General features: G+C 43.9%; 1 protein-coding gene across 7 annotated transcripts in view; it reads left to right on the top strand.

The window, feature by feature from the left end:
• MYRF (myelin regulatory factor) overlaps positions 1–7,353 on the top strand; it is a 167,581-nt gene extending 160,228 nt beyond the window's left edge. For 6 of the 7 annotated variants that reach the window (XM_053283499.1, XM_053283502.1, XM_053283500.1 and 3 more), the window contains one exon: positions 5,846–7,353. In XM_053283499.1, the coding sequence (XP_053139474.1) occupies positions 5,846–5,874 (29 nt within the window). In that variant the 3' untranslated portion in view covers positions 5,875–7,353. Of the gene's footprint in view, positions 1–5,840 lie in introns of all 7 variants that reach the window. The other variant, XM_053283498.1, reaches the window with a different exon arrangement.
• Positions 7,354–12,467: the final 5,114 nt, after the last annotated feature.

Below are 12,467 nucleotides of genomic sequence, written 5' to 3'. Positions count from 1 at the left end.
CTTCCCCTTTGGGCTCTGAGCTGCTTTGATTCTTCTTTCTAGTGGTGGTATATCGACATTACAATGCTACCTAGCCTTTGGGAACACAGAACTTTGCTCCTAGCAAAATACTGAGGCGTATATATATATATATATATTTTTAATGATATGCCAACTGCCTTTCAGGCTTACTAAGGCCTGACTTGTTATAGGGGCATTGGCATCCCTCCTTGCCCCCACCCCTTATTACACTGGATTTGCAAATGCTACACTGGACTGTGCCTGGGCACCATCTACTTGGACACTTCAGAACTGTGAAATATGGCTCAGCCGGGAGCTCATCTCAATACCCAGAGGGCCAAGGAAGCAGCTTTCTAAAACACTGAAATCTCTCATTGACACTGGGAGTCCTATTCTACAGCAGAAACACTGGAATTCCTTCTGCAAAGGAATGTTCTGCCTGGACATGTTGCAAGTCAGACACTGGAGTTCCTGACCTAACTGGCAGCTAGCACTTCTGTCTAAATGTATGCTCTGCAGAATTCCTGACGACACTGGAACACAGGACTGGCTGGTCATTTCAAACAGCAGCAACAAGTGGGAAAGCTACGGAACCTGCCTCTGGCTTCTGCCTTTGTATTTTGCCCCATATTTACATTCCAAGGAGAGCAGACCTCAAGGGCCTGGCAATGCAACTCTCCAAGTCTCAGGCAGGCAGTTTGCCATACACACACACCCCACCCATGTGCCTTCTTTTTCAAGGTTGGAGGAAGATGCTTCTAAGGAAGCTGGCTAGAAGTCATAATCTCCTTCCCCCAAAGCGACCTCAGGACACGTGTTTCTGGGCTTTGCCACTCAACCCTTCTGATGTTGTAACACAGAGCAGCAAAAATGGATTTGTCCCAAAGGACAAAGAGCACCATGGCAGAGTCAAAGCTCAGCAGAACACCTTGTGCCAGAGGCTGGAGACCATCAGGACAGATCTACTCACTGATCAACATACCCAAACTAAAAAGCTTTTGGATCTCCAAGGGGTCCCTGCCAGCCATCAAGCAGTATGCTGTTTTCACTCCAGGTCTTCAAATTTTGAGTATTTTTTGGGTAGCTCACTGTTACAAGGTCTTAACTTGCTAAACCACTGATTTTCTTTTTAATCCAGCTCTTAATTATTGATCTACTTGTCTCTCATAGGAAACCAAAGCAGGCTGGTGCTGCGCATCAGCCTGCACCCAGACTCTGTATTGGGTGTTGGGAGAAGCTAAGACAAATGTAGAAGCACAACTGCCCTGTCTATCAGGCTGTTACCCTCCATTCAAAGGGAGGAGAGATGGGTCTACTGAGTCAGGCCCGGGTGCTTTATAAAATGGGTTATATAGGCGAATGTGTAAGAGTGAGAACAATTAGCATGGAGGGAAGATGAGGTGATGGGGAAGGGAAAGGCAGGAAACAAGTTAGCAAGCCGCTGATACGGCTTTCTCATCTTGAATCAAATTATTAATCTGTGACTACACAGGTATAAACAATCCTGCATTTGGCATAGTCTGATCACCCAGCACAGACAGCTTTCAATCAGGCTGTTGTAGTGCAAGGGAGAAGTGTGTTAAAGTCAGGATTCAGATAATAGATTTTTTTTTTAAAGTATTGACAACAGATACAATAGGGCTTGCATTTCTGGATGGAGCTGCCATTTTGTCAGTATATATTAAATTGCCAAACTCCTTACTGTTCTAAGGTCATCACCACCAGTCCTATATACTTGTTGCTTTCATGGCGTGTCTGTATTACACATTTAAGATGGTGTAATAGTCATTCCTTTTTCCTAGAGAACTCTGGGAAATGTTGTTCTGTGTGGGGAGTTAGGGATCCCTAGCAGAATTTCTCAGTGCCCCACCAGACTAACTGTCTCAGGATTCCTTGGGGGAAGCTGCAACAGTTAAAGTGATATAAAACTGTTAACTGTTTTGTAATGGCTAGATTTGTCCTTGGTGTCCCAGTCATGACTGTCATTTGTGTGTCTATAAGTAGAACCATAAGAAAAAATGGCATCAGCATTAATTAGGAACAGCAAAAATGAGTACAAGGACATTGGGATGGGGAAAGTCCAGATAATCTGCAGGCCTTGGTGAGTCTGATAATGGCCGATGAGGTTCACATTAAGGAACAAGTACAATTGCAATTGCTATCACTAGCCACCAGCTGGCATTATTGCCCATGAGAAACAGGGTGAAAATGTGATCAGACCCTGATATTTAAAGATTAGTAAATTTAAGGGCTTAACTAGATAGGATCCTAATCTATGATTAGGATCTTCTACATCAGGTCTAGATTGGCCCCAAGTCAAAGGTCACTACCACCACTTAAAACAGAATGTGTAATTTATGATGCAGGATAGAAAGTAGTAGAGAGCAATTTAAAAACTGAATATACACTGTAGCCAAAGTAACTTTTTATTTGAGTTTCCAGTGCAGGAGGTATATTGCTTATGAAAATAACCTTGTAGTCAAATCAGATGCCAAAAGTGCAAAAACTGATTTTCAATGTTGTTTGTGAACACTAACAAAAGCTTCAGATGACAAAGAACCACGGCCACCCTCTATAATCCCTGCTTCCCTCTCTACACAATCTATTATTTTCTCCTTTTTCTCCATGATCAGCATATCTGAGAATCCTTCCTTGTGGGATCCCACAGAACTATCATCTACCCACCACTGTTCTCTTTCTTTCTCTCTTACCCTCCTTCAGAGCTACCTTGGTTCTGGCATATCGCTGGTACAGCCACAGTATGTATGTACATACACAAACACACATACCATCCCCACACACCCCATCTTCCCAGAATAGACAGCTGCTGCTGTTTTAGTTGCAGAATAAGAGACGTAAGGGGAGATGTCTTTATCTTTCATGAGTTTATTGGGGATCACAGAGATAGACCAAAAATTCTTCTAGTTAAGTATATAGTTGTCAGTGACTAGTATAAGATTAACTAGAGGAAATGCTTGGGGGGGAAAATGCAGGGCATCTCTCCCAAAATTAACCTACAAAGCAACTGGATGCTGCAAAGCAAACTTTGCTTACAAAACAGCAGTTAGTTACTGGGGATCACCATGTCAAAGTACTATGTCACAGGTCTTGTGGATTCTTCATGCCCATTCAGCTAATTCTGCAACATAAGAACAGCCCTACTGGATCAGGCCAAAGGCCTATCTAGTCTAACATTCTGTTTCACACAATGGCCCACCAGATGCCTCTTAGAAGCTCACAGGCAAGAGATGCCCTCTCTCTTGCTGTTGCTCCCCTGCAACCGGTACTGGTACCTGTGAGGCTAAAGGTGGCCTATAGTCACTAGACTAGTAGCCACTAATAGACCTGTCCTCCATGAATTTGTCTAACCCCTTTTAAAGCCATCCAAGAAAGTGGCCATTGCCACATCCCATGGCAGAGAATTCCATACAGGGAATGGAATACATGCGATTTATGAAAAAGTACTTCCTTCTGTTGGCCCTAAATTTCCTAGCCTTCGGTTTCATGGGATGATCCCTGGTTCTAGTGTTGGTGGTGGTGGATTTCTCTCTGTCCACTCTCTCCATGCATAATTGTATACACATCTATCATGTCTCCCCATAGTCATCTCTTTTCCAAACTAAAAAGTCCTAGATGCTGTTGCCTTCCTATATAAGGAAGGTGCTCTAGGTGCCCTGATCATCTTGGTTGCCCTCTTCTGAACCCTTTACAGTTTTACAATATCCTCCTTAAGATATGGTGACCAGAACTGTACACAGTACACCAAATGTGGCTGCACCATAGATTGGTATAAGGACATTATAATATTAGCTGTTTTATTTTCAATCCCCTTCCTAATGATTCCTAGCATGGAATTGGCCTTTTTCATGGCTGCCACACTTTCCTGGTCAGTCACTGACTGCTCAGACCCCATCAGCACGTATGTGAAGTTGGGGCTTTTTGCCCCAATATGCATCACTTTATACTTGTGAACACTTAACTGCACCTGCCATATTGTTGCCCACAATCCCAGTTTTGAGAGATCCTTTTGGAGCTCCTCACAATCTTTTTTTTTATTTCACTAGCTTAAATAGTTTGCTGTTACCTGCAGATTTAGCCACCTCACTGCCACCTCACTTCTTGATCATTTATGAATAAATTAAACAGCACTGGGCCCAGTACAGATCCCTGGGACAGCACTTCTTACTTCCCTCCATTTAAAGAACTGTCAATTTATTCCTACCCTTTGTTTCCAGTTACCAATCCACACCTGAGCCTGCCCCCTTATCCCATGACTGCTAAGTTTACTCAAGAGCCTTTGGTGGGGAACTTTGTCAAAAGCTTTCTGGAATTCCAAGTATACTATGTCAGCCTGATCACCTGTATCCACCTGCCTGTTGACACTCTCAAAAAACTCCAGGTTAGTGAGGCAAGACTTGCCCTTGCAGAAGCCATGCTGGTCCTCCTTCAGCAAGGCCTGTTCTTCTATATGGTTAACAATTTTGTCCTTAAGTATTTTTTCCATCAATGTATCTGGCACAGAAATAAAGCTAACTGGCCTGTAGTTTCCCAAATCCCCGCTGGATCCCCGCTGGATCCCTTTTTGGAGTTACATTAGCTACTTTCCAGTCCTCTGGAATAGAGTCTGATTATAGGGACAAATTACATATTTTTGCTAAATCAGCAATTTCACAGAGTTCCTTTAGAACTCTTGAGTGGATGCCATCTGGCCCTGGTGATTTGTTAATTTTTAGTTTTTTCAAGACAATTTAGAACATCCTCACCAGTCACTTCAAATTGGCCCAGTTCTTCAGCCTCCAAGCCTGAGAAACTCAGTTCCAGAGCGGGTATATGATCAGTATCCTCTGCAGTGAAGATAGATGCAGAGAACTCATTCAGCTTCTCCACAACTATCGTTCTGGTACTTCTGATGTTGGTCCACAACTGCTTATTTGTTTGGTTGGCACACTTTTTAAATATATGCAGCCATCACTTGAGACTGTCCCTCTGTCCACCATTAGTGGATGTACTGTAGCATACAGCACAGCTGCAAAGTATGTTTTCTCCTTCTGAGAGGCTCATCCATCTGCAGTACCAAATATATACTCCCTGTGCAAGCATCCAACAACCCTTACAACTCCCAGTTCTTCCGTGGCAATAAACTGGCTAAATAGGAAGCACCTTTTGCTCCCACCGTGCAAGCTTCTGAAGCCCTTTCTGTCTACTACCTGCTGTTACATTGTACACTGGATGTTACTCGAAGTGCATAGTAGCCACAGCAATACTATTCTTTCCCATGCTGCCAGGTTATGTGAGATGCCTGGGATCACCCTGTAAAAGGTCATGCAGTAGCTCTTTCCCATACCTTGTTAACTCCGTTTCCTGAATGTTGCCACTGGTATGGGGAAGGGAGCATAGCACAGACTTTCCCCACATGATCCAGAGCTTCTCATGCTATCCCAGCAGCCCAGGAAGAAGTGATACTGCAGTTGCTACAACCAGAGTACACACTTGGGGAGAGAGATGGATCTGTTCCCTCTTAATCAGTATTGAGAGCTTTCTCCAGTCGCTCTTCTGGTGGGAAGGAAAGATTAAAGCTCTCCTTCACAGTAGCAGGGAGCTAAAAATGTTCTCTTGCTATGAACTGGCAGGAAATAGTCTATAGACTGGTGGTTAAGAACTTTTGGATTAAGAACAATCTGATGAGGACATTCACATTTTGACCTGACTATCCCCTTGCCTGCTTCCCAGTGCTTAAATAAGATATGCAACCAACCATCTACCATTTGTTACCCTAGGGTGAGGGCAGCAGGGACATATTGACATCAGAGTAAGTTAACCAATCACTTTTCTTCTCCCAGTCTAGGTGGAATCAGAGAGAAGGGCTGTACATAGATGTCAAACATTTTCACTGGTAAATTTACATCAGTTTTATCTCCGAGAATCTGATATGTATAATCCATGATAACAGTAGTGTTCTTTACATCACAGTTTTGGTTTTATAGTTTAAACATGCTATAACTACATAATGTATCTATATAGCACCTTTTTGTCCCAAAGTGCTTCACAGTATTGGGGAAGAGAGGAACCAAGACAAGAAAATAGGAGTTTTGGTTGGTATCCTGAGGTTATCAGCTAGACTGGTTGCTGTAGTGTCTTCACCCTACTCACTTGTCTCCAAAGGTGTTCTCACTAGTGCCACTTACATCCTCTCCCGAAATAGAAGAGTAAAGGGTTAACAACTGGCTAGCGTCAGGGGTTGGCATTGTTGGGCAAATGCTGAGGGCCCAGGACCCTCACAGGGGCCCACTATGTCCCCCAAGACCCCCTCTATGCCCATAGTCTTTGTGTGGTAATGAGAATCTCAGGGCACACAGAGGTAGCAAGGGCCCCCCTGAAACCTAGAGTAAGTCTTGGTGGGTCCTTTTCTTGAGTCTGACAGAAGGAGCTCTGAGTTGGTGCTTCAAGCCTAGCAGGAAGTTCTCTTTCCTTAGAGCAGGAACATGAGGCGCTCTCTCTCTCTCAACATTTGGGGGGATAAGAAGGAAAACAATCTGGAGCCAGCTTTTAAAGTTTGGCCCCTCTGAAGGGCTCAGAATGAGTTCCCAAAAGGAAAATTAATAAGCCTTTTCTTTTCTTGTTAAAAGCTTAAAGCCTGTAAATAGACGTTTGCGCCACCACTGTGAGCCTTAAGGAAAATAAAGCACTAATGTGTTTTTGTTTAAATGTTGCTATCACAGCTTTAATCCCTGTATATTGCTCAAGATTTCATCTTCTTAGTTAATATTATATTAATGAAGTTTTTGTTGTCTTGCTTTGGTGGAGGATAAGTGTGGATGCATTTCCCCCTACTGCTTTCCTGATTTGTATTTATATTTTATTTTGGTTTTTATGGAGTACTGGTGCTCAGAACTCCTATTTCTTTTTTCTTATGTAGACTTTTATTCATAAGAAATGTACCTATATAAATAAATATATAAGTATACTACTTTGTATCCAAGATTTGGCTCATGGTGTATTCCTCAATCTCATGGCATTAATACAAACAATTTAAGTGTTCAGTGATTTCACAAGGGACTTAATCCAGCGACAATGAGCCATTGAAGTAAATCCTTTTGAAATCACTGAAACATCTTACACATGCTGAGCTCATTGATTTCAATGAGTCATGCAATTCCAGTGCATGTTTAATTGAAATGAAATCTCACTGAGTTTAGGGGAGGACTTACTCCCAAGTAAATGTGCATCGGATTGCATCCTTTGGTGTGACTAACTTTAGTTAAACTGTTCTGCAGTCCGTAAAAGAATTTCTAACATTTTCAGTTAGCAATGCTATCATTCAAGTCTAAATAAAATCCTTATTCTTTTCTCTGGGCTATGAGCATTACTATATAGCAAATGTTTTATGAAGATGGACTCATTAATGCTGGCACAGTGATACATCAAGAGACACCAACATTTTCTGCCTTCAAAATGGATTTACTGCTCCCCATTTCTAACTGCAGTTGCTTTAGTGCAATTGAAATGTAGAGAAACGTGCAGTTCACGAAGAGCATCGCTTGTTCAAGTATTACTACTGATGCTTCAGTTCAGTTTATTTTAGCCATAGGCCATTCTACCATGGATGCAATTTCCCGTGTTTCAACTATCTTCTCCGCTTCCTCCTTCCCACTACAGCCCCAAGGTCACCATAAAGATGCTTGGCAATGGTGTCAGATGTGGCACAAGGGGCTGCAAGGAGAGCAGAGGGAACTCCCAGAATCTAGGCTAAAGCACCCTCCACAAGCAGAGTGGAAACTGGAACCTATAGGAAAGCAGTTAAAACAAGCTACATGTACCTACCTTGTAGCTACACTCTCCCTCTGCTAGCCTTCGGGATGCCTCTGAATACCAGTTGCAAGTAAGCAGCTGCAGAAAAGAGGACATGCCTTCATCATATCCAGCATTTGGGCTTCCCAGAAGCATCTAGTAGGCCACTGTGTGAAAAAGGATGCTGGAATATATAGGCCTTGGGCCTGATCAAGCAGGGCTGTTCTTATGTGAGGCACTCAGTTACTATTGAGCTATTCATGTTTCTAGCTCTTGTTGCTTAAGAGTACAAGCTCACACCTGGGGTAGATCTTATTTATGGGCAAAGTGGGTGGCGCTCACCTTAAATTTCTCAGTCAGCCATGTTGTCTCCATTGTATGTGCTTGCTGCCTTCCTCCGTTGTTCCCTACTGCTCTTGCCTGCAGCCTGCTGCTGCTTTAAGAGCTGCGAGGTGGGTGACGGTTCTTTGCCAACCTCAAAACAACAAATGAAAAGCCCGAGATCTTTTAAAATGTTAATATTAATAAGGCAGGAGCCAATTAGCATGCTCACTTGTTTTTTTGCAAAGTGAATGGTCCTAGGGCCGCCCTATAAACCAGTCAGAGAGGCTGATTGACTCCTGAGGGTAGGGAATTTTTTTTCTTTTAGCTACTCAGAAGAATCAAATCACCATTTTGGTTAGAAAGCAGGTAGCTAGTAAGTCCAATCTTTTGCTGGCTTCTTTGTGTTTGGAGTGGAGGGATGCAACCTCTGCTTTCCCTCCCGTGCTCTCTGATTCGATTCAGTAGGGACATACCAAATCACTTCAGCGAAGCCCCACCAAATTGTTTCAGCGAGGTGGGGAGTGGTACCTTTAGCACAAGTAAAGCCAGTCCTTACCTGCTCCTCCACAGCCCCACATTTCTTGGTGTGCCACTCAGAAGTCCTGCACCCAGCAGCTTGCACGCAGCGGTGGGATGTACATAACCACCATGTATGCCTGGTGGCCATGTGCATGGTCAGCAACAAAGGGAAGAGATCGGGTCTTATGGTAGCAAGCATGACTTCTCCTCTTAGCTAAGCAGGGTCTGCCCTGGTTGCATATGAAAGGGGGACTAGAGGTGTGAGCATTGTAAGATTTTCCCCTTAGGGGATGGAGCCGCTCTGGGAAGAGTATCTAGGTTCCAAGTCCCTTCCCTGGCATCTCCAAGATAGGGCTGAGAGAGATCCTGCCTGCAACCTTGGAAAAGCTGCTGCCAGTCTGTGTAGACAATACTGAGTGAGATGGACCTATGGTCTGACTCAGTATATGGCAGCTTCCTATGTTCCTAGCACCATGCTGACCATGCACATGGTCACCACACATGCTCAGTGGCCATGTGTGTCCCACCACTGTGCCATGCAGGACACACATGGACACAGCCACACACTGATTTCTGAGCAGTGCAGCACCACACCAGGAAATGCAGTGGGACAGCAGAGGCGTAGGTAAGGACCGGCTTTACTCATGCTTAAAGGTACCACTCTGCCGAAATGATTCGTGCACATCCCTAATCTGATCTGTAAGGAAGGCATTATGGCCCGTTCCCAAAATGAGATGCCATAAAACATTGGAACAGCAGACTAAGACTTGACTAATTAGATTAGAAACTGGCAGAAGCAAGAAAGTTCTTTTAAGGCATACACACTGATTTCTTAGTCCAAACTGCTCTTCATAAAATTGCAGAATTTTATTCATTCAATTTATATACCGCCCTTCCAAAATGGCTCAAGGCAGTTTACAACAGAATAAAACCAGTTAACAATTAAAATCAAAACAATTAAAATCAAAAACAGAATAAAACCAATTAAACATTCAAACAGTGAAAAATCCTGGAAAACCAGGGCAACCATTTAAAACAATTTAAAACAGTTTACAGCAGTTTAAAAACCCTGGAAAGCAGGGCCAAACAGATAGGTTTTAAGGGCTCTCCTGAATGACAGTAATGAACTCAAATTACGGATTTCTGCTGGGAGGGCATTCTATAGCCCAGGAGCAGCTACTGAGAAGGCCCGCCTCTGAGTCACCACCTGACAAACCGGTGGTAACTGGAGACAGACCTCCTCAGATGACCTTAACATGCAGTCGGGATCATGCAGAAGAAGGCGCTCTCTAAGATAACTTGGACCTAAGCCATTCAGGGCTTTAAAGGTAATAATCAGCACTTCGTATTTTGCCCGGAATCATATCGGCAGCCAGTGTAACTGTTTCAAGACAGGCATAATATGGTCTCTCCGGGTTGCCCCAGAGACCAATCTGGCTGACACGATTTGAAATAACTGAAGTTTCCGAATTACATACAAAGGCAGCCCCACATAGAGCGCATTGCAATAGTCAAGCCTGAAGGTTACCAGCTGATGCACCACTGTTTTGAGGTCATCCTCTTCAAGAAATGGGCTCAGCTGTTGAATCAGCGAAAGCTGGTAGAAAGCTGTGGCCATGGCCTTCACCTGAGATACCAAAGTGAGGCCTGGGTCTAGGAGTACTCTCAAGCTGCGCACCTGCTCCTTCTGGGGGAGTGTGACCCCATCCAGCACAGGAAGATCTAACTCACCCCTCAGATTCTGAGCCCCAACATTGAGCACCTCCACCTTGCTTGGATTCAGATTCAATTTGTTATCCTTCATCCAGATCATTACTGCCTGTAGGCAGGCATTTAGAGAATGAATGCCATTTCCTGAAGATGAAAAGAAGAAGTAGATTTGGGTGTCATCAGCATACTGATAACACCCAGCACCAAACCTCCTGATGACCTCACCCAGTGGTTTCATGTAGATATTGAGAAGCATTGGTGACAGAATGGAGCCCTGAGGGACTCCATATAACAGCTCCCATTTTGAGGAGCAACTGTCACCAAGCTCCACCATCTGGAATCTACCCGAGAGATAGGAGCGGAATCACTGCAAAGCAGTACCCCCTCTCCCCAACTCCCCCAGGTTATCCAGAAAGATACCGTGGTCGATGGTATCAAATGCCACCAAGAGATCCAGAAGAACCGGCAGAGTCACAATCCCTCTGTCGATTCCCCGGTGAAGGTCATCCTTCAGGCCGACCAAGGCTGTCTCAACCCCATAGCCAGCTCTAAAGCCAGTTTGAAATGGGTCTAGATAATCAGTTTCCTCCAAGACTGCCTGGAGCTGTTCAGCCACCACCTTCTCAATCACCTTGCCCAACCAAGGGAGACTGGAGATTGGCCTGTAACAGTCCATCACTAAGGGGTCCAGGGAAGGCTTCTTTTAAGAGTGGTCTAATCATTGCCTCCTTCAGGCAGGGGGGCACCCTACCCTCCCTCAGCTATGCATTTATGATATTAACTTGGCCACCTCCAACAATCTCCCTGCTAGATAGAAGCAGTCAAGTTGGACAAGGATCCAGAGAACAGGTGGTAGGCTGCACTGCCCCTAGCAGCTTGTCCACATCCTCAGGAGTCACAGATTGAAACCAATCCAACATAATATAATACTGCAAGAAGGATTGCTGGACACCTCCATAGATCTTGCAGAAATAGTGGAGTCCAGGTTGGCCCGAATACAGAAGATCTTGTTAACAAAGAACCCATTAAAAGCATCATAGCAGAACAACTCCGGGGACTGATTTGAAGTAGAAGGATCAAAAACTAAACTCCTCAGAACCCAGGATAGCTCTGCTGAGTGTGAACCTGCAGTCAATGCACGCAGACCAAAATCTCTTTTTCGCTGCACGCACCGCTATCACATACGTCTTCAAATGGGTCACATGCTTCCCCTGCTAACTTGGCAAAGAGGCACCTTTTAATTGTGTTGATTCTCTTTATTTAGCAGGGGAGAGTAACTGGCCCTATCCACCCCCAGCACAGTACCTCCAGTGACTGTTACTGGTGCATATCTTAAGTTTCTTTTTAGATTGTGAGCCCTTTGGGGACAGGGTTCCATCTTATTTGTTTGTTATTTCTCTCTGTAAACTGCCCTGAGCCAGTTTTGGAAGGGCGGTATAGAAACCAAATAAATAAATAATGATCCTGTCAATTTCACAAAGACCTGGCAATGGCGTAAGAATGGCAACTTGAAGAAAGAAACAGAGGGTTTAATACTGGCTGCACAAGAACAGGCACTAAGAACAAATGCAATAAGGGCAAAAGTAGAAAAATCAACAACAAACAGCAAGTGCCGCCTTTGTAAAGAAGCAGATGAAACCATGGACCACCTAATCAGCTGTTGTAAAAAGATCGCATAGACTGACTACAAACAAAGGCATGACAAGGTAGCAGGGATGATACACTGGAACATCTGCAAAAAATACAAGCTACCTGTAGCCAAAAATTGGTGGGACCATCAAATTGAAAAAGTGTTAGAAAATGAAGATGCAAAAATATTATGGGACTTCCAACTACAGACAGATAAACATCTACCACACAATACACCAGATATAACTGTAGTTGAGAAGAAAGAAAAACAAGTCAAAATAATCGACACAGCAATACCAGGGGATAGCAGAATAGAAGAAAAAGAAACAGAAAAACATCACAAAATACAAAGATCTACAAATTGAAATTGAAAGGCTGTGGCAGAAGAAGACCAAAATAATCCCAGTAGTAATGGGCACCCTAGGTGCAATTCCAAAAGACCTTGAAGAGCACCTCAACACCATAGAGGCCACAGAAATCACCATCAGCCAATTACT

Source organism: Hemicordylus capensis, chromosome 1 (genome assembly GCF_027244095.1).
Source record: "Hemicordylus capensis ecotype Gifberg chromosome 1, rHemCap1.1.pri, whole genome shotgun sequence".
NCBI classification, from domain to species: Eukaryota; Metazoa; Chordata; class Lepidosauria; order Squamata; family Cordylidae; genus Hemicordylus; species Hemicordylus capensis.
Note: the sequence above shows the minus strand (reverse complement) of the source record. Positions and strands in the feature narration are given on the sequence as shown.